A 27,140-nucleotide genomic window follows, 5' to 3' on the forward strand; every position below is an offset into this window, starting at 1 on the left:
CTCCAGAGGTCTTGGTACCTCCCCAGACACTGGCATGCTGTCATGCTGTCTCCTCCTGCCGTGTCTACGGCAAAGGGAGCTTCTTATTCCATGGTGGTCAGTAGAGTGGCTGAGGTCCTTTGCCTTGAGTTGCCTACTGTTGCGGTCAGGACTAATCTCCCGGAGCCTCTGCTTCAGAACCTCTCCTTTAACAAAGCCCTCACTGATGTCCTATTGGGTACCTGGTCCAGACTCGGCACAGGGGCTCCTGTGACTAGGACAATTGCTTACTGCCATCGGCCTGCCCTGAACGACCATAAATTCCTGACCCAACAGCCCATGCCTGAGAGCTTGGTCATTCAGGCATCCTCATCATCTGGCGCATACCCTTCCGCTTCCCCGTATAGGGAATCGAAAAGGTTGGATAATCTTGGGAAGATGATGTTTTCTTCCTCCAGTCTGGCGTTGCGGTCGGTGAACACTGCATGCCTTTTGGGCCGTTATGCCCACTCCTTGTGGGACACGGTCGAGCAAGTTTTGCCCATATCCCGTAGGAGGCCTTCGCAGTCGTCTCCCAGGCTGTTGCCGTGGGAGAGATGCGACCAAGTTCACCATAAAATGTGGGCTGGACAGGCCAACTCTCTGGGCAGATCAGTTGCGTCGACAGTGGCATTACAACGCCATGCCTGGTTAAGAACTTCTGATTTTTCGGGGGAAGTCCAACAGACCCTCATGGACATGCCCTTTGATTGCGCTCATCTCTTCGGAGATAAGGAGGACTTGGCACTGGAGAGATTCAAAGACCCCAGGGCTACGGCTCGGTCCCTTGGACTTTACACTGCCCCTCGCCCCCCACCAGTCCGCCTTTTGCCCCTTTCGTGGACACGGAAGGGGCTCCCTGTCACGTCCCCTCCCTAGCCCACCGTACCATGCATGCTGTACAGCCCCTGCATGGCTGGGGACTCGGAATCCCACGGGCTTGTGGGACAGGAGAGGTCTGCCCAGTCCCCTCTGCCCCTGGCTGTAGCCTCCAAGCCTAGCTATCCTAGTCCGTCCCCCCACCTCAGACCAGTTGGTGGCAGGATATGCCATCACCTGCCCCACTGGAAATCCATCACAATGGACAGGTAGGTTTTGCATATCATCCGAAGGGGCTACTCTCTCCCCTTCAAGACTTCCCCAACGGCCATGCCTCTATCATTTGGCCCTCTAACAGAGAATCATTCAGCACTTCTCCGCGAGGAAGTGGGGGCCATAGAGAGGGTTCCTGTGCCAGAAGTAGGCTGTGGTTTCGCTTCCCGCTACTTTCTGGTGCCCAAGAAGGACAAGGGCCTGCGTCCTATCCTCGACATCTGTAGGAAGCTGCCCTGGTGTGTGGTGGGTACCCAAGGTACTTATAACTTATTACAGGTATCCCCTCTAAGTAAAGTGTAGGCAGTGTCTAGAAGCCAGGCTCTCTAGAGGTATCGGTGGATGAGCAGCCAAGGCTTATCTAGGAGACATGCAACGCTCATGCAATACTACTGTAGTTACACAGCACTTACACACATGAAAGCAAACACTCAGTTGTACAAAAATAAAGGTGATTTATTTTTGGAACAAATCACCACAAAATACTAGACAGGTTATCCACCCTTAAGAGGTAAGTATTACGCTAAATATATACACTAATCATCAGAAACAAGCATAGAAAAGGCTAGAAAATAGCAATAACCAGTAGTCACCCTAGGGGGAGCACAAACCATATACTAAAAAAAAATGGAATGCGAACAAGGTACCCCCCACCTAGGTAAGTAAAATGCGTAGAGAGGAGCTGGGAGTACTAGAAAACCACAGAGGTAAGGAACATAGGACCCCCCCCAGCGACCAGGAATGCAGGAGCAAATCACTGGATTTTCCCCAAACCACCCAAAAGGAGGAAAAGAAGACACCCAGAGAAGACTACAAGAAAACCAGCTGTGGATTCCTGAAGAAAGAAGACCTGTGGAGAGAGGGGCCAAGTCTAAGAGTCACAGTAGAGTCCAGGAGGAGTAGGAATTACTACCCACCCAGCTATGGATTCAGGAGTTGGTCGACGGTGATGAAGAACAGGTCAGCAGTTCAGCCCTGGAGCCAGATAAGAGTTCCTGATGGATGCAGATGGAGTCCCACGCTGGAAGGAAGAGTGCAGACTGGTGTCTGTGCAGGAATTCCACCAACAAGCCTTGCAAAGGCAAACTCGCAGTTAGTGGAAAAGAGGTGCTGCCTGCTATCAGCAAGGCCCAGGAGGAGGACTCAACCCAGGAGGGGGAGTCACAGGGGACCGTCGGCGTCGCAGAGAGTCCACAGGAGAAGAGGCAGCGCCCACAGGAGTCCCACAGGACAGGGACACAGGAGTCGCAGATGAAGCCCACGGATCACTAAAAAAGAGGATCGCATGCCACAGAAGAATCACGCAGGAGGCTGTGTTTTGCAGGATGGAGTGCTTGGGGCTAGAGCTACACAGCGCCTGAAGAGCCTATGGAGGAGATGCAAACAAGCCTTGGCAGCTGCAAGTGATGGGGTGCATGGGGGTACTGTCCTGTGTGGGAAGTTAAGGGCTTACCTTCACCAAAGTTGGACAGCTGGCAGAGAGGACCAAGAGGACTACTCCGGACCACCACCCATGATGCAGGATTCATGCAGCTCAACAGGAGAGAGGATCCACGCAGCCGTTCGTTGCTTGTTGTAGGTGACTGCAGTTGCAGGGGTGTAACTCCTTCACTCCAAGGGAGGTTCCTCCTTCTTCTTGTGCAGGCTGAAGAGTTGCAGTCTTGCAGGAGCTGGCAGGAGCCCTGGAAACAATGTTGCTGAAGAGCCCTTTCTTCTTGGGAGCAGCTTGTCAGGTCCTGGAGGTTCCAGTCGCGGATTGGGAGGCCAGAAGTCGAAGCAGAGGTTTGCGAGGAGTCCATCCGGAATCTTGCAAGCCAAATCTGAAGACACCCAAGAGAGAGACCCTAAATAGCCCTGAATTGGTGGATTGGTGACCAAACCAAGCAAGCACCAATCAGGAGGGGGCTCGGATGTAACCTGCCTGGCCACTCAGATGCTCCCAGAGTTCCCTGCAACCTTGGAAACAAGATGGCAGAACCCAGGGACTCTATGGAGGAGCTCTAGGCATCACCCCTGGGGTGGTGATGGACAGGGGAGTGGTCACTCCAGTTGCCATTGTCCAGTTTCACACCAGAGCAGGGACTGGGGGTCCCTGAACCAGTGTGGACTGGTTTATGCACAGAGGGCACCAAATGTGCCCTTCAAAGAAAACCAGTGGCTTGGGGAGGCTACCCCTCCCAAGCCAATCACACCTATTCCCAAAGGGAGAGGGTGTTACCTCCCTCTCCCAAAGGAAATCCTTTGTTCTGCCTTCCTGGGCTTGATCAGATCAAGCAGCAGGAGGGCAGAAACCTGTTTGAGAGATGGCTGCAGCTGAACTGCCCGGAAAACTTTGTAAGACTGGTGGTAGCAATGCTGGAGGTCCTCTAAGGAACCCCCAGAGTGCATGGAATCATAGTTCCAAACCTTGCACCAGTATTGGGGTATGAGTCCAACATGTTTGATACCAAACATGCCCAGGTTCGGAGTTACCATTATGTAGCTGGACATAGGTGGGGACCTATGTCCGATAGACATGCTTAAAATGGCGTCCCTGCATTCACAAACTCCAGGAAAATGGGTCTGGAGTTTGTGGAGGCACCTGTGCTAGTGCAGGGGTGCTCTCACACACAGGTACCTGCACCCTGCCCTCTGGGCTGAGAGGGCCTACCATAGGGGTGACTTATAGTGACCTGGTGTAGTGACCTGTAGTGAAAACACGTTTCACTCAGGCTGCAATGGCAGGTCTGCATAACCCTTTGCATGGGCTCCCTATGGGTGGCAGAATAATTCCTGCAGCCCATAGGGATCCCCTGGAATCACAATGCCCCTGGGTACCTAGGTACCATATACTAGTGACTTACATGGAGGGACCAGTACACAATTGTGGGAAAAAAGAGGTACAATTTAGCAAAACTGCTGGGGTCCTGGTTAGCAGGAACCCAGTAGACACAGTCAAACATACTGACAACAGGCAGAAAATGGGGCTAACTATGCCAAGAAAGAGTGTACTTTCCTACAACCTCTGAACCCTCAGTCTATTCCTCAGAAAGGAGTTCAAAATGCTCAATTTGGCTCAGGTCCTTTTTGCCATGGACCCAGGAGATTGGATGGTGGCATTAGACTTGCAAGACACTTATTTTCAAATCCCCATCTTGCCTGCCCATAGACGTTACCTACGATTCGTGGTAGGTCATGAGCACTTTCAGTTTACTGCGCTCCCCTTTGGCCTTACCAGCGCCCCTCGGGTGTTCACGAAAGTGATGGCAGTGGTCGCATCTCATCTGCGCATGTCACAAATTTGTCTTTCCCTACCCCAACGACTGGCTGTTGAAGGCAGACACTCCCCAGAAAGTCATCTCCCACCTTCAGACTACGGCGAACCTTGTGCATTCGCTGGGGTTCACTATAAACATGCCGAAGTCACACCTGACTCACACTCAGATGCTCCCTTTCACAGGAGCCGTTCTGGACACAGCACAGTTTTAGGCTTATCCTCCCCATCAGCGAGTCTGGGATATTCGGGCTATGATTCCTATGTTTCAGCCTCTATCCGGGGTTTCGGTGAGAATGACTTTGAGGCTGCTGGGCCTCGTGGTCTCCTGCATCCTATTAGTACCAAATACCAGATGGCATATGCGGGCTCTGCAGTGGGAACTGAAGTTCCATTGGGCACAGCACCAGGGAAATGTTGCCGACATGGTCCAAATCTCGGAGGGGACTGCGAAAGATCTGCAGTGGTGGCTTTCGAATCAGGATTGGGTCAACTGTAGATCCCTCTCTGTAGGAAGCTGACTCAGTATATACTATCGCAAAGTGAGAGATAGTGTGCACAGAGTCCAGGGGTTCCCCAAGAGGCTTGACAGAGGCAATAATTGATAATACTAATGCTCTATTTGTGGTAGTGTGGTCGAGCAGTTAGGCTTATCAGAGGGTAGTGGTAAGCATTTGTTGTACACACACAAGCAATAAATGAGTATACACACTCAATGACTTAACTCCAGGCCAATAGGTTTTTATATAGAAAAATATTGTTTTCTTAATTTATTTTAGAACCACAAGATTCCCTTTGAAAGTAAGTACATTAAATGTAAGGTACTTTGCATAGGTATAGATAGGACTTTGAATCAAAACAGTAATGTACACAGTTTGGCATAAAATGGCAATAAGCTATTTTAAAAGTGGACACTGCAAAATTCACCAGTTCCTGGGGGAGGTAAGTAAAGTTAGGTTAATGTGGTAAGTAAAGCACTTACAAGTTCAGTCTCAGGGGCATAGGTAGCCCACCGTTGGGGGTTCAAGTCAACCCCAAATACCCAGCACCAGCAACACAGGTCCAGTCAGGTGCAGAGGCCCCTCTTGTGCTTGAGAAGCTTGAAGCAAGGTCCTGGCAGCAGTTATTTCTTTTAAGATTAGCCACCCAGTTGAAATCATCACATTAGTCAGTCCTGCTGGATAGTTGCTCTAATTTCTATTTTGTGTTTAATTTTAAACTGAGCACCATTAGGATCTTTGATATGTAGTTCATCCTTTGGCCACCATATCTGCTCTTGCCGTCCCTATTTTGGCAGACGTTTTATTTATAATACATGCCCCTACATTTCAGAGGAAGTAAGAAGAGCCTACCCTTTTCTTATGCCTCATTGGGGAGTCTGTTTGTGAAGGTTCCTCAAATCAGCCGCATATGGTAACACATTTTTCACAACTCAGTCAGTTTGCACCTATTTTTCAGTGCACTGTATATGCAAATTTTTATGCGTCATTCTATTTGTTTGGATTTTAGTGCATCCAACCACTCCAGTGGACACTTTTCATTTTGTAGTAATAGACAACCACCTTAGGAGTGTTGTCCTTTAGGTAGGTTACATTACCCACTGGGTAAACCATTTTTTAAGTTCGTTGTGCTGCAAGACATCTGATATATGGGTTTTCATCTCCAGGTGCCTTCTATTGCTATTTCGCCGTCCTGATGATGACCCTCTATGAGTAACTGTATGGTGTTGAAATGTTGACACAATATTAGTTTACTATTTTTTTATTTGGAGGATATCACTCTGTTCCTGCATGTGTACCAAACATTATCACATCCTCATCTGTCATTATTTTTCTACATATTTTGTTTAGCACTTGCACACTTTATACTCGCCTATTTCACTTCCACTCCGCTGCTGTGTTGTTGGGAGCACCGCTGTATCTTTAAAAGTATTTAAATGAAAGAAATGTTATATACTTTTTTTCTTTGAATTCTAACAATAATGTAATGGATAAAATTGTTCTGTTTTTTTTCAAGACCAATCTTTGGATGGTTGTATTATTACCGACGAAGTCTTTAGTTATTGCTACCACTTTCAGAAAGCCAATTTTTTCCTAGTCTTTATTTTAACATTTTGATTTGTCCACAAAATAACCCTGCCACTTTTTAATGATAGCGGTTAATTTCGTTATAATTTTTTAGGTATACCTTCTTACTTCTTTCAGGGTTATTGTTTCCTGTGAATTATGATTCACTTGCTTTTTTCCACTTCTGATTTTGATTTGTGTCTTTGGTATAGAAGCTGTCTCCTACCTACATTTTCTCTCAATTTGTTTTTTTCTTTCCGTATATTTTCCAGTGCAAACTGTAAACCCATAACAAAAATCAAACATTGTGCACAAGCAAGTTAAATAATCACTACATATACATATAAGTAGATTAATCTTGCAATATTATTTTAACTCTTTAAGATTTTAAGCTATTTGTTCTTCTTAGCTTATGAAAAACATTTGCTCCACTGAGCACTTCAGTGTATACAGCAGAGCAGCATTAATGAGATAAATTTGCTTAAAAAGAAAATGCTATATCTGTTCTTAGAATAGAGAAAGGTCAAAGAAAATTAACAAATCTTTCACAGTGCCACAGCTAGCAAGCCCCAGTAAAGGTAGGTAAACAACGTTGAAGTATTCGTAGCTCACCTTTTGTTAGTTAAGGCAAAGCTAAAGGCTCACTCTGAATAAGAAGCTGGAGATCAAAGCATCAATGATTCCAGGAGTGATATAGTTAAGTGGCTGAAGAGTGTCAAGTCTTCAGTAAGGTTGTATAACGGTGTTAGACATACTTTAACTAATAAGCACTGAAGCGATAGAAGATACTGATAAATAGATGGAAGCTAAAGGAACATCAGTACACTTAACTATTTTGAATTCATTTCGGCCAAGCCAACATTTATGATAGTAGTCAGTTAGACACTGTGTATATCTAGGGGACAGGGGAAAATATCAGGTAAGACTTTCATTTTTATCCAGGTGTTTTTTGGGAGCTCACCATCACATCCAGGGCTGATCCCACTAGGCATATGAAAGCAGTTTGTGGTTTTTCAGAGCTTGACTCACACACTTGTTTTTTAGTTTTTGCAGAGTATGAAACCGTGAATCTCTCATACTTAGTGATGAGAATTCCATGAAGATAATTGTCAGGAGACCATGGCCAAATGGCATGTCCAAAAGACTTGTCCAAAGCTAACAAAGTTACACCAACATTCAGCTCAGTATGCGATGTTGGGCTTTGAACACTCAATTTGGTTCACTTGCATTCTTAATTAAAACTATTTCTGTTTCAGCCTTTCCTACCAAGAACTTTAAATATAGGATTTAATAGGATCATTAAATAAAAGCAGTGTTGACAAAGATAAAAAACAGAAATGTTGCATGTTTGAGTGCTGTACTGTTTTAATGGTTTAGCTGCCTATATTGTTTCTCAGAAAGAGAAAACTTTTCAGTTAAGTATATTTGTTTATAGAATCCTCTATCGTTTGAGGGTTTAAGACATGGTATGTATATCTGCTGAAAGATATGTGCAATGAAAGTCTTAGTCCACAAAAAGTGAATAGTTTTCAAATCTCCACCTGTACGCCTCCTGACTGCCCCCTGCTCTACAGAGCTCATGGTAGCCCCTGATCTTCTTGATATGATGCACTCAATTTCCATCCATCTCTGATGAAGGCTTTGTCTCTGGTGGCTATTCTAGGGCATTCATCCTCATCAGGAAAACCATAAATTCTTCAGACTGCATAATCCCTGCCACTTTGTTCATCTGTTAGTGCTGTTTCCATTACTCTACCATATGTTATACATTACAGAATTACATTTAGTAAAATGTATGTGGCTTTAATTGTGCGAGAGCTGCTTGATTCAGTTTGGATACACCTATCAGAATTGGATATCACTGATTGTTGTTTCTCCCAGGCATAAGTAACCAATTCCTTTCCATCAAAGTAAATCATAGCATATATGCTTGGTTTTGTCACTCAGTGACAAAAATGCCCAGCCTTACTCTTGACTTGGCTATATTGAAGTGCCTGTGCTCCTGCCCATGTGGGAGGATTTACTTTTCTTTTTTTCCACAAAGGGGCTTTAGAAGGGGTTGGGCATACTGATGGCGTCTTGTGAAACTATGACTCCTGCCATTTACATACAGGTAAAACTGGCTTCATAAGTTCAGCCTAGCATTTGTCCATGATGTGGTCATTTTGAGACGGTCTCTCATGGCACATGCAAACTGTTTATGCTATCTGTGTCTACACATGTTTTGCTTGCAATGTTGCATTTGGAGTTCTTTTTGCAGCATGTTATATTCTTCTTCAATTTTAAAATATTTCATATGTTTCTGAGTGGCCTACTTTTTATATGTTCCACAAATTAACTCAATAAGAAATGTTCCCTCCATTGTATGTATTAATGATGTTATGTTATTTGACCTAATTTTGTTCCAAAGCTCAGGTAAACTATTTGCTGCCTTGCTTGGAATTGTAGGCTATACCATTGAAAACTTTAAATGTGAGAGGACCAATAATCTTTCTCATTTCAGAGCAGGCCTGTATGAATGTGCTGGAATTATCACCAGTTCTTCGCTATTGATTCTTAAGAAGGGGCTCCTATTTTCTTTTTGGAGTACTATCTAAAATAATTGTTTTAAATTTTTTTTCTCATTGATATTTAACTTGCTTATACTTCTGTTGGGAGTTGTTTTAGGGCTGTGGAATTTATAGCAAGCAACCCTGAATCCTTTGCATGGAGGAAATATATGCAGTAATTGTTAGCTGATGAACACCCACTGATATCACTGCCCTGCACTCACACTGACAAAATGCCTTCAAGGCTCTTATAATTTTATGCATACTTCCAGAATATCAATCCATGTTCAGCATGATTGTATTGCATTCTGATATTCTTACATGAACTATAAGGATCAGTAAGGCTTTACATGTTTTCTTTCCTTTTTCAGGTACATGTCATGCACTCATTAGCGGCATCACTTTCTGCTTGTATCTACCAGTGCCTTTGCGGCGGTCACAATTGCAGGTAAAAATGCTAAGAAACTATGCAAATTTTGAAAAACAATTTATTGGGCGCCACATGGCACATTAGTTTTGTTTAAAACGTTTTTTTCAACCAAGATGTTCACATAGCTTGCTGTTATGAATTATTATGTTGTTATGGCTATTATAAGGTAGTTACATCTGAAAAAGAATTGTCTCTAGAAACTACTTAAAGCTCCAGTGATCCTTGGTCTTTTGAAGTACTGTAGAGAGCATGGTCACCCATACCATTAGCAATTTTGTCCAATGTCTTGTATTTCAAATTCTTTTTTTCTTTGAAACAGTGCTCTGGTCTTTTCTACATTTCCAGAGAACTTCCCAATGTTTTGGATCAAGGCAAGCAGTAGGATTTTTAGTACCGTATATTATTATGATAAACAAAACCTCCTGAAGAAAACAATTAGCCATCGAGTCTTCTGTTGAGCATTATATTGTTAATCACATAAAAATCCACAGTAGGCAACAACCTGTAGTCTCGTCCATAGGGTCAGAGCCTTTAATGCACTTCAGAACCACAAAATAGGAGGAACATTATACTGCCTCTTTTTCAGGAATGCTTCTCGTCACTTCCAGGATGGAGGAGTTTTGTGAGATTTGACTAGTTCGCAAGAGCAGTCCTCGACCGGGACCTTCTCCAAGTTGCGTGTGCCAGTATTGCAAACTGCTGGGCTGCAAGCAGGTTCAGGGACCGCTCCCTCAAAGCCTTCGACGCCATGGCCTAGCAGTTAATGCACGGTTTGGAGTTGTGGTCGTACTTGAGGCACCACAGACAGACGAGATGAGGGTGGGGGGGTCAGTGACCGACATGGCGTGGTGACAGGCCACACACTGTTTGAACCCAGCCTTCTTCTAAGACAGCCTCGACACACACCAAAAAATCTCGACAAGGTTGAAAAAAGGCCTATCAAAAAGAAACAGAGGAGTAGCTTTCTCTGGATCTGCACTAGCTGGTGCAGAAAGAAATCAACAGACGCCCGTGTGGCACCTATATGTGGCTGCAACATTACATTCAGCGCCAACAATGGGAAACCGAATGGAATGAAGGGATTTCCCATCTTGGCACTGGGCTGCAGCTCCCCACTCCAGGTACCAGACAGTCTTTCTGACCTCTTGGAGGAAGAGTGGAAGGTTCACCTTCTACTGTCCTGCCCCAGAATAGAAGAAACCTCACTAGATACCAGAAATTGGTGTTCGAAAAAGGAATGGTGTGCTGTGTTGGCCCATCAGGCATTGGGCCTGACCTCCAGGCATCAGGTAGACATGATAGATCTGGCCAAACTAAAATCAAAGAAATTCATATTTCGCCATAAGGATGGATTAGGATGTGGGTTCCAGGGAGGATGTGGGAAGTGAAGTAACACTGTGTAGAATGCAGGACCATCTGGCTCTTACCCCATATTTAAAAAACAAAAAAAAAAGTAAATAATAAAAAGAAATTCCTGGCCCTAAATCACCCATCATGCTTATAGTCCCTGGTTTGTGCCTTGGCACACCCTCAATTTGGTGTCCCTGGTACAGAAGTATGACAGTCCCCATTTGCACTGAAGAAATTGCTTTAATGGAAGACAGGGCTGCTGGTTTAAAACCATGGTTCCTTCTTTCACTGGAGGCAGACTGACCTTTAGATACATATGTGTCCCAGGGACTCTTGTGGCCTTCTTCCAAGAAGCATCCATAGGGGTGCATTCTGACTGTGCAACAGCTCCAATATCTCAAATATGGCACAAGCACATTGGCAAAGTATCCCATCATGTGCTTGAGAGTCCAGCCTCTATGCAAAATAAGACATGTCACTTCGTGATCATGCCAGTGTAAGATTTGCACTTTCCCGATCTGTAGGAGGCTGGCTCAGTTTATTGTGTAAACCTATGGTGTGGAACCCTATACTGAGCCCAGGCAACCCTTAGTGATAAGTGTTTTGGTGCCCAGATAACCAAAGCTCTCTAGGGGTAGCTGTTGAGAGTAACTCAGGCTTATCAAGGAAGAGTGTAAAGCACTTGCAGTACCACAATAGTGAGTCAGTGATGTTCACACAAGAAAGAACCCCACAAGTATTACCTAACAAAAAAAAAAGTATACTTTATTATAACACTAGCACTATCCTAACATTGGTATATTTCCACTTGGAGATATCTACACACAGAAAATATACCTAAAAACAAACAGGAAAGGCGTAGAAATAGATGGGACCCTATGGTGGGCCACACCATATACTAAGAAAGTGGTATAAGAATGGGGGTGCCCAACCAAGGTAAGTGTGTCCTTGCTTCCTGGTGCAAGCCGAGTCCTTGTGTCACTGGAGGATGCACAGCCACAGATGTTGCAGAATTCTTGCAGGAGCTAGAGAAACAATGTTGCAGTGGGAGTCCTTCCAACTGGATACAGTCTTGTTTCAGTTCCTAAGGCAGACGAACAGCGGTTCTGAAGGCGTTTGCAGAAGTGTCCGGTAGAGAGTTCCTTGTAGAGTCTTGCTCAATGAATCTAGGGACCCACCCTCAAGGGAGCCCTTAAGTAACCCAAAAAGGATGTTGGAGACTGTCTGCAGTGAACTACCTATCAGAGGGGGTCAGGGGCATCACCCACCTGGCCTAACCAGTCAGATGCACCAAGGGGCCTCTGCACACCTTATTTCCAAGATGGCAGAATCAAGTGGCCACCTGGCAGAGCTCTGTGCACCTCCCTAGGGGAGGAACTGGACAGGGGGGGTGGTCACTCTCCTGTCCTTTGTGTTTTTTGCGCCAGAGTGGGAACGAGGAGTTCCTGCACTGGTGCAAACTGGTTTATGCAAGGGGGGCATCAAATGTGCCTTTAAAAGCAGACTGGTGGTGCTGAGAGGCCACCTCACTCCAGCCCAGAGACACGCATTTCAAAGGGAGAGGTTGTCACACCTCTTCCCTACAGGAAATCCTTTATTCTGCCTTCCCCTGCTCGAGTTAGGCTCATCAGCAGGGGGGCAGAACACTGTCTAGGGTCGGCAGCAGCGTAGGCTGGCATACAGACCCTGCAAGGCTGTACAGGCAGATGTGGGGGATCCTCTGAGGAACCCCCAGAGTACATGGTATCATGCAACTAGCACTGGAATCTGTTGTTGCATGATTCCTACATGATTGATACCAAACATGCCTAGGTTTGGTGAAGCCATTATGTGGTTCGACTACTCATGTTGACCACTGTCCACTACATACCTTAAAATGGCTTCCCCGCACTTACAAAGCCCAGGGTTTGGAGGCTGGGGTTTGTAGGGGCACCTCTGCTCATGCAGGGGTGCCCTCACACTCTGAACCATGCACCCTGCCCTTGGGCTGAAGGGCCTACCATAGGGGTGACTTACAGTGTCCAAGTGCAGTGACCGCGATATAAGGCAAGCCTTCTATCTAAAGTGAAAGGTGAATGCACCATTTCACGCAAGCTGCAATGGCAGACCTGTAGACACGGTTTGCTTCGGCTTTCATAGGTGGCATAATATATGATGCAGCCATGGGAGGCCCCTGGTGTACCAATGCCCTGCGTCCCTAAGTACAATATACTAGGGACTTACATGGGTGCACCAATATGCCAATTGTGGGGTCATACAAGTTACCTTACAACCAAATTTAGAGGTGACAGCACTGACACTGGGTCATGGTTAGCAGGATCCCAGTGTACTAGTCTAAACGCAGTGACTACTGGCAAAAAGTGGGTGGTAACTATGCTAGAAAGATGCTACTTTCCTACACTATCCATATTACAGAAGATGCCTTAGTAGCATCTGCGGCCCCCTTCTATAGTTTCAAGGTGCCCTGGGATGAGGAATTCAGCGCAATGTCAGGAGAGCCGGGTCATCAAAAAAAAAAAACAGTTACTGGTATATAGGTTGCAAATCTGTCCCGTTGGGAGGGCATATTGTGGTACAGTCCACATTCTGGCTGCTCGTTAGGACAGCAAGTAGGGTTGGGGTTGCGCCACAATGGCTGGGTGAGCTTACCCCCACTTCATTTTTTCCCCAAAAAATGCCTACCCAATGTGTACAGGGAGATTTTCGACCCCCTGAAGTGGGCAAATTGTTGGTACCTCCTCAGCCCCCAATAGCCCTGCCTGGGGGGGTGCATTAAAACAGTATGACCACTTAGTTTAGAGCACCAAGTGGGCTCCCCCACCCCTTCCCCTTTGAAACTATCCCTGGTGGCCAATGGTGGAATCCATTCTCAAGGACAATCTCTTGTGACAGTCCCTGAACAGGAATCCACTAGGGAAATACACCATTGGAAAAGGGAAAATCTCACCTTTGCACAGTACCTCTAATGTGCAGATCCGTGGGATGGTTTGTGCCCCTCAGCACCTGTGAAATTGAAAGCTGCCAGAGCTAAATGCTCCAGCAGGTTTAAGTTTTAAATTTGATGACTTCAGAGTACCTGGCACACACAGATGGTGGTCTAACCCAAAAAAGCATCCATCAGACTGCCGGGTAACCTCTTCCACAGTAGCCAAAGGTGAGGGCCATACAAGGGAATTACCTCTAGTGTGAGCAGACATGAGGTTCACGTCCTCTGCACTGAAGCACTGATATGGAGGCCATGAACATGACATGCTCTGCATTAAATTGATTAAGGTTCCTTAAACAGAAATATATTTGTGCATTTCTGAATTACATACTTTAAATCCCTATGCTACCATTTACCCATTCCTACCGCTTTCATGTTTGAATCTCTTTCCAGGTGCTAAACTGAAAACTAGTCTGACAACTTTTACAACGTATTACGTCACCTACTTTTGGAGACACCCCTCTGACATACATTTTATGCCAGTATGGTTGCTCTGAAAGAGTCTACAACCTTTGAGGCAGCTGTGATTCAGTTTTGATCATACACACAAAAGGTGAAAGGAGAAATGCTTGCAGTAAATTTAACCACTGGCAATGGCTTGCTGTAGCATTCCAACCCATCATTCTTTTGCCCACCATGACACCTCAGTTTGGACTTAGCCAATTGAAACAGTTCAGCCTGAACTGCCAAGCCAGGTTCTCCCTGAACCAGTACATAAGCAAACCAGGACTAGTTTCACTCTGATTGGAGTTCTTCGTCAATCGTGTGTAACTTGATTCCAGTTTTGGTGCCATCGCAAATCCTGCTTTTGTTCCAGTCTCACTCAGCTGCAGCCCCCTCGAAGAAGGTTGCTCTTTTGGTAGCAGCAAGTTTAGTGTTGCTTCCAGCGACGGCGGTGCAGGTTTTTTTCATCGCCTATTTTCTAAGGTTGAGGCCATCTTGTTGAGTACTAAATCTAAATCTGAAGCCTACCTAAAAGAGCTTTGTTTCTCTAAGATAACTATAGGAATCTGTAAAGAGAATGCATGATTACTTCAACACATATTCTTATTAGATAACAATTCTGTGTTGCCTTTGGGAGAGGGATAACTTTGATGACAGCAAGGAACAAAATTATCTGTGGTTTAAAAAATGGTGCTTTTCACTGATTTGCAAAATGGTGACCTAGAGACTTCTAAATGCTTATACACTGTAGGGGCATAGTGCTCATGCACGTATTCCCTCACCTGTGTATAGTGCACCCTGCCTTAGGGCTGTAAGGCCTGCTAGAGGGGTGACTTACCTATGCCACAGGCAGTGTGAGGTTGGCATGGCTCTCTGAGGGGAGTGCCATGTCAACTTAGTCTTTTTCTCCCCACCAGCACACACAAGCTGTGAGGCAGTGTGTCTGTGCTGAGTGAGGGGTCCCCAGGGTGGCATAAGACATGCTGCAGCCCTTAGAGACTTTCCCTGGCATCAGGGCCTTTGGTACCAGGGGTACCAGTTACAAGGGACTTATCTGAGTGCCAGGGCTGTGCCAATTGTGGAGACAAAGGTACAGTTTAAGGAAAGAACACTGGTGCTGGGGCCTGGTTAGCAGGTTCCCAGCAGACTTTCAATCAAAACTTGGCATCAGCAAAAGCAAAAAGTTAGGGGGTAACCATAACAAGGAGGAATTTCCTTACAGTTGGCCTCTTTTCTGATCTACAGAAACATAAAAAGCCGTAACAGCCTTGAACCTGCACATGGACCCTGCCTGCAGAGATTCCTGCCCTCTAAGTGGTTTCTCACCAGTCCTGAATCGTAGGAAGTGGTGCTAATGGTACCTAAACAGCCAAAAACAGAAACTTGAGACTTGGAAGATTTTCCACCCAAAAGTGACCTTAGAACTGTCAGGAGACTGGGACGTACCTATTCCATGATCCATCCAAGGTGCATCGCTGGTCAGCCTGACTTCATGGTAGAGTTACATTCTCCACAACAGCAGATCCTGTTCTTTGGCTTCTCTTTAGAAGGGTATCTGATCTCATAGAACACTCGTCGGCAACAGCCAGCAGATTCGGCCTGCAGGAGATTTTTGACTTCCAAAAAAGTGACAAAAAGAGTCCAAACCTGGAAATCTTTACCACAGCTTCCTCCAGGGGCTCCCCAACGATGACACCTTCTCCTCAGACTTCCCATGCTGAACTTTACCTTTTCAGACATTGTTCTTCAAAATTTCTTTAAAGTTTGAAGGTAAGCCGAGATGGGCCCAATCCACCGTATGTATCCAAACCATGCTTCATCGTGATCAGCCATACCTTTTGAGCTTGCCTCGCTGTTGCACGACTAAATGCCCATGGTTGACGTATTTCTTTCAAAGCATTTTGCGATATCAGTAACATTGTTTAATTATTTGTTTATTACACCATGCATCATTTCCTTAAAATGACTGAAGTGTTTGATCTCCATCTCCCACATTTGGCTTGTGCTACAGAAAAGGTGTTTCTTTAAATGACAACTGCATTACCTGACAACATTATTATGCACCGTATTTGTAAAATGTGCACAAGGTGGCTAACCAAGAAAGCAATGCAGGAAAAACTCTGTTTAATGGGGTTGAAAGTGTTGTCTTTCTTTTGACTTTGAATTCATTAGAGTCGTGCTTTTCAGTCTTTGAAGTTCCTTATCCTTTTTAATAAAATGTTTTACCAAAGTTAGATATGCATAGAAAAGCACCCAAAATTAGGTTATTTTTCTCCTAATGTAATGTTGGAAGCATGGATAGCCTGTAGTGTGTCCCTTAGTGAAAAGATACATTTTTTTGGTACATACAAGTTGCTCAAAGAATAAAACATTTATCTGATAGAGACTTCTAGTTGCAGATTCCTTACCTTTGAATTTCCCGAGGTGTCAGACTGGATCGGGAGAATTTTTCTTCGAGCAGTACCTCTGTGCGCCGTCAGGTGGCGTTGGTCGACTCCACGGGCGTCGTTGGCGTCGTGATGATGTTGCGGTCGTACATAGGCGCCACCCCGGCACGCTGACGTCAGTTCTTTCCTTTCCGTGTCAGCTTACACCCAGATCCGGAGAAGAGCTACCTTGGTCATTTTTTTACTACATCGACATTTTTGTCGTATTTTTGACGAGTATGTGGATGCTTCGAAGGATGTCCTGCAAGACCGGATTCAAGTCCTGCGACTCCTGATACCGAACTGTGTCGGTGACGGATCCACACCTCATGTGCTTATGGTGTTTGGAGCGCGATCACAACGCAAAGTCGTGCTCCGAGTGTCAGGCCATGAACCTGAAGGCTTTGTGGTATTGGTCCCTAAAGCTCATGGCAGCCCGACACTCGACTCCGCGGTGCTTTCGGTCCCGTTCGAGAGGAAGGTCTCGAGATTGGCCGCAGAGTCACCACCACTCTTCATACTCTAAGTCATCGGAACATTCGGGTCACAAGAAGAAGTTGAAGAAAGACAAGCGTTCTTTGATTTCACACCGTTGTTCGGATGATACGACGCAGGAAGAGTGTTGATGCTCTAGGCCTCCGTCAACGGAGCCGCCTTCTGGGTCGGCTCTGCGATTCCCTGACTTCCTGGGAGCTGGAGCCACCCCCGCCCAACTCAGTTTTATGAGGCCATGCACCTCATGTTTGGGTGGTCCGACCCGCCTTCGGGCATAGGTGAGTCGGTTGGGGTCCCTTCGGTTTCAAAGTCGTCGGCTTCGGCCTTGGCTCGGGAGGGCCCCTCCGGATCCAATTGTGGATCCGTCCCGACGCCGGTCATGCTACAGCGACCTTCCCCAGCTTTGGGTCAGATGTCGCCGCTCCCGACGTCGGTTGGGCCCACAATCGACGTCGATCCCATACTCATAACCGACGACCCGGAACCGGAACAACGTCGATTGACGCCGATTCCTTTCTCTATCGACTCTCCTGGGCCTAGGGTTGATCCAGACCCTTATTCTTGTGGGTATGGATATGGGGAGAGTATTGAGGGGGTCACTGGAAACTTTAGAATACCAGCTTGACCCACAAATGGACTGGGTGCAGGGTTTGGGTGATGCCAGTGGACTAGACACCTCTCCTGACATTGGTATGCTCTCTCCTCCTAGCGTGGCTACGGAGGAGGGTGCTTCCTACTCTATGGTGGTGAGAAGAGCAGCTGAGGTCTTGGACCTCGAGCTACCTTCTGTGGAGGTTAGACCTAACATCCTAACTGACGTGCTTCAACCAGGGTCTTCTTCTTCTGAGCCCCTTTTACCCTTCAGTGAAGCACTGACAGACGTCCTTTTGGGTATTCGGTCCAGACCCAGCACAGGGGCTCCTGTGCATAGGACGATTGCTTGCCACCATCGGCCTGCGCCATCAGACCCAAAATTCCTTACCCAACACCCCACGCTTGAGAGCCTTGTCATCTAGGCTGCTTCTTCTTCTTCTGGCGCATTCCCTGCCGCACCCCCGGATAGGGAATCAAAAAGACTGGATAATTTGGGGAAGAAGTTGTTTTCTTCCAACAGTCTAGCGCTGCAGTCCGTAAACACTGTATGCCTTTTGGGCTGCTATTCCCATACTCTCTGGGATACGGTCGCGCAAGTGCTGCCAGCAGTTCCGGAGGAGGCCCGGGCTGTCCTGTCCCAAGCCATAACAGATGGGAGGTGTAGGAAGTTGGCTCTGTATGTACTATTTCAAAGTAAGAAATAGCATGCACAGAGTCCAAGGGTTCCCCTTAGAGGTAAGATAGTGGAAAAAATAGATAATTCTAATGCTCTATTTTGTGGTAGTGTGGTCGAGCAGTAGGCTTATCAGAGGGTAGTGTTAAGCTTTTGTTGTACACACACTCAGAGACAATTCCAGGCCAATAGGTTTTTATATAGAAAAATATATTTTCTTAGTTCAATTAGAAAAATAGCATATACAGTTTTCACACAAATGACAATAAGCTATTTTAAAACTAGACACTTAGTGCAATTTTCAACAGTTCCTGGGGGAGGTAAGTTTTTGTTAATTTTGCAGGTAAGTAAACCACCTACAGGGTTCAAAGTTGGGTCCAAGGTAGCCCACCGTTGGGGGTTCAGAGCAACCCCAAAGTTACCACACCAGTAGCTCAGGGCCGGTCAGGTGCAGAGGTCAAAGTGGTGCCCAAAACGCATAGGCTTCAATGGAGAAGGGGGTGCCCTGGTTCCAGTCTGCCAGCAGGTAAGTACCCGCGTCTTCGGAGGGCAGACCAGGGGGGTTTTGTAGGGCACCGGGGGGGACACAAGTCAGCACAGAAAGTATACCCTCAGCGGCACGGGGGCGGCCGGGTGCAGTGTGCAAACAGGAGTCGGGTTTGCAATAGGATTCAATGGGAGACCAAGGGGTCTCTTCAGCGATGCCGGAAGGCAAGGGGGGGGGCTCCTCGGGGTAGCCACCACCTGGGCAAGGGAGTGGGCCACCTGGGGGTCGCTCCTGCACTGGAGGTCGGATCCTTCAGGTCCTGGGGGCTGCGGGTGCAGTGTCTTTACCAGGCGTCGGGTCTTTGAAGCAGGCAGTCGCGGTCAGGGGGAGCCTCGGGATTCCCTCTGCAGGCGTCGCTGTGGGGGCTCAGGGGGGTCAACTCTGGCTACTCACGGTCTTGTAGTCGCCGGGGAGTCCTCCCTGTGGTGTTTGTTCTCCACAAGTCGAGCTGGGGGTGTCGGGTGCAGAGTGCAAAGTCTCACGCTTCCGGCGGGAAACGTGTGTTGTTTCAAAGTTGCTTCTTTGTTGCAAAGTTGCAGTCTTTGGGGAACAGAGCCGCTGTCCTTGGGAGTTCTTGGTCCTTCTAGATGCAGGGTAGTCCTCTGAGGCTTCAGAGGTTGCTGGACCCTGTGGAACGCGTCGCTGGAGCAGTGTCTTTAGAAGTGGGGAGATAGGCCGGTAGAGCTGGGGCCAAAGCAGTTGGTGTCTCCGTCTTCTCTGCAGGTTTTCAGCTCAGCAGTCCTTCTTCTTAGGTTGCAGGAATCTATCTTGCTGTGTTCTGGGATCCCCTAAATACTCGATTTAGGGGTGTGTTTAGGTCTGGGGGGGTTAGTAGCCAACGGCTACTAGCCCTGAGGGTGGCTACACCCTCTTTGTGCCTCCTCCCTGAGGGGAGGGGGGCACATCCCTATCCCTATTGGGGGAATCCTCCTTCTGCAAGATGGAGGATTTCTAAAAGTCAGAGTCACCTCAGCTCAGGACACCTTAGGGGCTGTCCTGACTGGCCAGTGACTCCTCCTTGTTTTTCTCATTATCTCCTCCGGCTTTGCTGCCAAAAGTGGGGCCGTGGCCGGAGGGGGCGGGCAACTCCACTAGCTGGAGTGCCGTAACAAAGGGAGTGAGCCTTTGAGGCTCACCGCCAGGCGTTACAGTTCCTGCAGGGGGAGTTAAAAGCACCTCCACCCAGAACAGGCTTTGTTACTAGCCACAGAGTGACAAAGGCACTCTCCCCATGTGGCCAGCTACATGTCTGGTGTGTGGCAGGCTGCTAATACTAGTCAGCCTACACTGGTAGTCGGTTAAGGTTTCAGGGGGCACCTCTAAGGTGCCCTCTGGGGTGTATGTTACAATAAAATGTACACTGGCATCAGTGTGCATTTATTGTGCTGAGAAGTTTGATACCAAACTTCACAGTTTTCAGTGTAGCCATTATGGTGCTGTGGAGTTTGTGCATGACAGACTCCCAGACCATATACTCTTATGGCTACCCTGCACTTACAATGTCTGAGGTTTTGCTTAGACACTGTAGGGGCATAGTGCTCATGCACTTATGCCCTCACCTATGGTATAGTGCACCCTGCCTTAGGGCTATAAGGCCTGCTAGAGGGGTGACTTATCTATACCTATAGGCAGTGTGAGGTTGGCATGGCACCCTGAGGGGAGTGCCATGTCTACTTAGTCGTTTACTCCCCACTAGCACACACAAGCTGGCAAGCAGTGTGTCTGTGCTGAGTGAGGGGTCCCCAGGGTGGCATAAGGCATGCTGCAGCCCTTAGAAACCTTCCCTGCCATCAGGGCCCTTGGTACCAGGGGTACCAGTTACAAGGGACTTACCTGGATGCCAGGGTGTGCCAATTGTGGGAACAAAGGTACAGGTTAGGGAAAGAACACTGGTTCTGGGGCCTGATTAGCAGGCCTCAGCACACTTTCAAATCATAACTTGGCATCAGCAAAGGCAAAAAGTCAGGGGGTAACCATGCCAAGGAGGCATTTCCTTACAGGAGGGATGCAGCTAAGCTCATGATTCGATGTGGACTGGATACGACCGACTCTCTGGGCAGATCGGTTGCATCGATGGTGGCATTGATTCGCCATGCCTGGCTAAGAACGTCTGGCTTTTGGAGGGATGTCCAGCAATCCTTGATGGACATGCCCTTTGATGGCACACGTCTCTACGGAGACAAGGCGGACTCGGCGCTCAAGCGCTTTAAGGCTTCCTGAAACACGGCCCCTTGTCCTCGCACCTGCAGGTAGACCCCAGTCCGCCTTTCGCCCCTTTCGTGGCTACGACAGGGGCACCCAACCGTGTCCTTTTCCACCTGGCCACAGACCTGCACATGCAGCACAGCCCCTGCGCGGCTGAAGACGCGGGATCCCACGTTCCCGGGGATCAGGGAGCCAGCGGGTCTTGCAGTCCACCCCCACCCCCTTCTCAGCCTCCAAGCCTTCCTAGTCCGCAGGTACATCAGGAGCCAGTAAGTGTCAGGATACGCCATCACCTGCCCCGGTGGCAAGCCATTACCTCTGACAGGTGGGTACTCCAAATTGTCTGAAGGGGCTACTCCCTCCCCTTCAAGACATCTCCAGCCATGCCACCTTCATACGGCCAGATATCGGAGGATCATATGGCGCTTCTCCGTAGGAAGTCCAAGCCCTTTTGGCCAAAGGAGCTATAGAGAGGGTTCCGTTGCCAGAAGTAGATTGTGGTTACTATTCCCGCTACTTCCTGGTTCTAAAAAAAAGATAAAGGTCTTCGACCTATATTAGATCTTCGGTCCCTCAATCTCTTCCTAAAAAAGGAGAAGTTCAGAATGTTAACATTGGCTGAGGTCCTATCTGCCCTGGATCCTGGAGACTGGATGGTAGCATTGGACTTGCAAGACACATACTTCCACATTCCCGTCTTGCCAGCCCACTGGCGTTACCTATGATTCGTGGTAGGTCACGAGTACTTTTAGTTTACCGTGCTCCCCTTTGGCCTTACCAGCGCCCCTCGGGTGTTCACGAAAGTGATGGTTCACTATCAACGTGCCGAAGTCACACCTGACTCCTTCTCAGATGCTTCCTGCCATCGGAGCTGTTCTGGATACAGTGCAGTTTTGGGCATATCCTCCCGAAAAGCGAGTCCAGGATATTTGGGCTATGATACCGATGTTTCAGCCTCTATCCTGGATTTCGGTGAGAATGACTCTGAGGCTGTTGGGCCTCATGGTCTCCGGCATCCTGTTGGTTCAAAATGCCAGATGGCATATGCGGGCTCTGCAGTGTGACCTGAAGTTCCAGTGGGCGCCGCATCAGGGGAATCTCTCTGACAAGGTCCAGATCTCGGAAGGGACTGCGAAAGACCTGCAGTGGTGGTTAACAAATCAGGATTGGGTGAAGGGCAGATCCTTCTCCTTTCCCCAACCAGATCTTACGATCGTGACAGATGTGTCTTTCCTGGGATGGGGTGGCCACATGGGAGAGGCAGAGATCAGAGGTATCTGGTATTCGGCGGAAACCGGTCTCCATATCAACCTTCCGGAACTCCGAGCGATTCGACTAGCATTGAAAGCATTTCTTCTCTCCCTCAAGGGGAAAGCAGTGCAGTTGTTCACAAACAACACCACTGCATGTGGTATTGCAACCAACAAGGTGGAGTGGGGTTGTGGACTCTTTGTCAAGAGGCCCTTCATTTCTGGCAGGCTCCTTGAATGCCAGAGCAGACGAACTCAGACAACGATGCATGGTCGACCACGAATGACGTCTCCATCCGGAGGTGGCGCAAGGTCTCTTCCTGCAGTGAGGAGAACCTTGGTTAAATTTGTTCGCCTCTGTAGAGAACGCGCAATGTCAGCTGTTTTGCGCGTTGGAGTTTCCAAGGCAGCACTCGCTCGGCGACGCTTTTCATCGCGAGTGGAACTCAGGCCTCCTGTACGCCTTCCCGCCAATACCACTTCTGCCCAGAGTTCTGAAGATCATCAGGCAAGACCGGTCCCAAGTAATACTGGTGGCTCCGGACTAGGCACGGAGAGTCTGGTATCCCAAGCTCTTGAACATGGCCATAGCTCCTCCGATCAGACTGCCTCTTTGGGACGATCTTCAGTCGCAGCAGCAGGGGAAGGTCCTCCACCGAACCTTTCAACTCTGCGACTTCTTGCGTGGAGATTGAGCGGCGATAGTTGACGTCTTTCAATTTACCACCCGAAGTCTGTGACGTTATCTTGGCAGCCAGGCGTCCCTCAACCAAAACTGTATACGCCTGTCGTTGGATGAAATTTGTGGCATGGTGCAGCGACAATTCTGTCGATCCTCTTTCTGCTCCTCTCTCTCAGGTCCTTCTCTTTATTCTTTCCCTTGCCCAGTAGGGTTCCACCTTGGGCACTCTTAAGGGATATCTCTCTGCTATCTTATGGTTACCTGATCAGCCTTCTTTATTTAAATCTCCCATAGTTGGGAGGTTTCTTAAAGACCTCATACATCTTTTTTCTCCTGTCCCATTCATCATGCCCCAATGGGATCTTAACCTGGTCTTAACTTACCTTATGTGTACCCCATTTGAACCGCTTCTCAACTGTCCTCTAAGGCTCTTAACTAGAAAAACTGTCTTTCTAGTCACCATTACTTCTGCACGCAGAGTTAGTGAACTCCAGGCTCTGTCATCTAAGCCACCTTTTCTTTCCATACACCCTGACAAAGTGGTGCTTCGCATGAGGACTTCTTTTCTACCCAAGGTAATAACACCCTTACATGTCGGACAGTCCATCACCTTGCCTACCTTTTATGTTCTCCCACATCCCTCTCATGAAGAGGAGAGACTCCACCGTCTGGAACCAAAAAGAGCATTGGTGTTCTATCTTGATCGTACCAAAGACTTCCGGGTGAACGATCAAATATCTGGTAGAGACATATTCTATTTGCTTATTTCTTACCAACCCGCCCATCCTCCCCACACTGCGAACTGATTTCTAGGGACAGGAACTTTACCTTGAGGGCCCTAGTTTTGGCTCACCACTCTGTGTTCTTCATGGCTCTGCGCTACGGGCGTGGAAAGTCGTGAAAAGAAACTGACGTCAGCGCGCCGGGGCGGCACCTTTATACGAGCGTGACGTCATCATGGTGAGCATGACACCAACGACGCAGGCGGAGTCGACAGATGCCACCTGACGGCGTGCAGAGGTATTACTCGAAAAAAATTCTCCGGATCCAGTCTGACGCCTGGGGAAATTCGAAGGTAAGGAATCTGCAACTAGAATATGTCTCTACCAGATATTTTGTTACCGAAGTTAAGTAACTTGTACATTCAGTCCTTACTTTTGCAACCATCACCCAGGTTTCCTCTTCTCTCCTCACTACCTCAGTTTTATGGATCTGTCTTTTTGTGAGTGAGAAAAGTCAACACAACATTCTAAGAATTTGAAACAGTGGTACTAGCCCACTCAAATTATGAAAAAATACCACATTATTGTTATTCTCATTGTTGTATCTTATAGTCTTAGTTATGCATTCCCCTTAAGTTCTGAAACATTCAATTAAGATGATATAACATTTTCTGCTAAATTGAAACAAAATGCAAAATGGCCGGTCATATGAGAGATAGAACTGAACAGGTAATGAATTACAAAAGGAAAACATAAGTGGAGGAATATACAAATATGTAGATTGTAGGATTTCAGTCCCCCAATGTAGATGTTTTTTGTTTATTTTTTGAAGGGCAACAGAACACGTTCCAAGTAACATAGCAATAAACCCTGGTTCTTGATAATGATCAAGAACAGGAATAACATTACACATTGGGCAGGGTTTAGACTGCTAGGTGTAATTTGTAAAGGTATTTTGGAATGGAAGCAGATTGGGTATCAGTCTTGGGGTCTCTGGGAATTGTCTCTGCACATGAGAATGCCTGTTTCATAATCTGTATTTCTACTTTTTTGGATCTCCAAGAGGAAGCTTAATATGCATCTTGTGTTCCTTTCTTCTCTTGAGGTGCCTAGCCTGGAGAGGTCTAGGTATTCATGTTATTGTCTATAATACAGTAAGTATTACTACTTCTTTGATGTTGAAAGAAGGTATTTGATAGAGACTGTTAGAAGCAGATTCCTGTGCCAGTTATCGCTGCTCCGGAGAAGAGCTACCCCTCTGTCTCTTTTTAATAAGTTTTTTGGACTTTGTCGACTATTTGTGATAGTGTGTTGAAGGATGTCCTCCAGGAAGGCAGGTTTCAAGCCATGCAGTGCCTGTTACTGCGCAGTTTCAATAACGGACCCGCACTTGGTCTGCTCTTGGTGTCTCGAGTGTGACGGTTCAAAGTCGCTCTTGGACTGCTGGGCCGTGGCACGAAAGCATTGAGGGAGTGGTCCCTAAAGCTGCTCGTGGCCCAGCGTTTGACGCCAGCTAGCTTGACTCCTAGAAGGTCTCTGTCCCGATCGAAAAGAAGGTCGTGGGACCGCTCCAGCTGCCCTAAGCCCTCTTCGTCGCTCTTGAGGTCCTCTGGACACTTGGGGAAGAGGCACAAGAAGAAGACGTCTAAACGGACTCAGACTTTGCCTTATCCGTTGGCTGATGTGACGAGTGAGGAGCATTGATGATCCAAGCATTGCTCTGCGGAGCCAATGCCGGGTCCGCATCTGAGCTTCCCCCGTTTCCGAGAGCCAGAACCACCCCCGCTCAGTTGAAAGACTTCTACGAGGCCATGGGCCTCGTATTCAAGAGAGACAATCCCTTCGGAGCACCTTCAGGCCTCGTGGGGTTGGAGGAGGCCTCATCAGGTTAGGCGCTGATGGTTCCAGCCTCAGATTCAGTGGGGTCCCATGGATCTCTGATCCGGATCAGCATGACCTTCTCCGGTGCCGATTCCGATGCCGAAGCTACCAGGACTGCTCGTGCCCTCCGCCGGCGCCAGCCCCATTGTCATCCCCAATGACTTAAAGTCGAAACTGCATGACTTTAGGCACCCACTGGTCCTAGAAGTTCCTGAGCGTTTTCTGGAGCAGCCAGGCATGGAGAAGGAATAGAAGGGGTCACTGGACCTTTTAGAACACCAATTAGAGACCGCAACTTCATTGGAGGTTGGGGAGATGGCACTGGCAGCAGAGAGCCAGGTCCAACTCGTGAAGGGGAGTTTGTTCTCGAGTACAACAAATCTGAATATATGTAGGTGCCTTCTCTTCTGTCTTGCATCCAGGAGTCGTGAGGAGGTTGTAAAGCTCCTCAACGTTGATCCATCTCTGTGCCTCAATGTCGATAAACGTTGACCCCTCAACGTCGGTATCAATCTTGTGGTCGATCTCCTATGATGTCTTGACGGCGACCTGGTTGACGGCGAGTAGTGGAGTGATGATGGACTCCTTGACGTCAATAGAGGTCTGGTTGTTCTTGAAACTGAAGCCCCATGTCTTGACGGCAAATGACAGTGATTCCTTGACGCTGAATAGTGGATGGATGGTGAACACATAGAGGCGATATGTTTTGAGGTCGATTGGGACCTCTGCTGTTTTTCAGTCGTTTTTTCTCTGGGACGCTCACCAGATACAGATGAAAGAGCCGTGGTAGAGGTATGAGCCTCTCCTCACTCTGGGGTCCCTCTTTCAGACTGCACCTGTTGTCTTCTCCTTTCCTCTGTTGCATGGAAGGGAATCTTCGCTCTGTCTTTGAGGGTGCGTCTGGAGAAGGTCTTGCAATGTTGATACCACGCAGGAGTGTGTGTGTCTGGTAGACAGACACACACATTCCTGCCCTCGTGAGGGTCTGTCTTGGCCTTCTTCCTTCCACAGGATGGACACTTATCAAAAAGAGATGGCATTTTTTGAGAAAAAAACCTTTGAGTTCTGTCAGTAAAAGGCAATAAAACGTTGAATAAACCAGTTGTCACGAAATTTCTGAAGTGAATTTTGAAGAAAAAAACTAAATTGCAGCTGAGCTCAATGATCAAGGGTCCTGTCAGCAGGAGAAGGAAAAAAGAACTGAAGCAACTGTCACCTGCTCAGCATGATAAGATATTGCTGGTCTCTGGCTTCTTGAAGGCACAGTCTCTATTTTTACTCATATAATGGCAGCCTATGGGGCTACATTGTCCTGGCTTGCTTATTTCTCTGTTACCTCAAAAAAGGGTTTGTGAAAGACATTTATGCTGTTTTTTACTAAAACACCATCCAATTATATACACCGGTAATTTCCTGGCCCCTTTTTTGAATTAAAGATGAAGAATTTGGCCATTGTAGCCTGCTCCTACAGGCTTTA

The 27,140-nt window shown here is 47.4% G+C and overlaps 1 protein-coding gene across 1 annotated transcript in view; it reads left to right on the forward strand.

The window, feature by feature from the left end:
- Positions 1–27,140, forward strand: part of DMXL1 (Dmx like 1) — a 1,414,533-nt gene that overhangs the window by 887,521 nt on the left and 499,872 nt on the right. Inside the window, exon 26 of the mRNA XM_069226844.1 lies at positions 9,350–9,426. Coding sequence (XP_069082945.1) covers positions 9,350–9,426 — 77 coding nt within the window. The remainder of the gene's footprint in view (positions 1–9,349; positions 9,427–27,140) is intronic.

The sequence above is a fragment of the Pleurodeles waltl genome, chromosome 1_1 (genome assembly GCF_031143425.1).
Source record: "Pleurodeles waltl isolate 20211129_DDA chromosome 1_1, aPleWal1.hap1.20221129, whole genome shotgun sequence".
Classification (NCBI taxonomy): Eukaryota; Metazoa; Chordata; class Amphibia; order Caudata; family Salamandridae; genus Pleurodeles; species Pleurodeles waltl.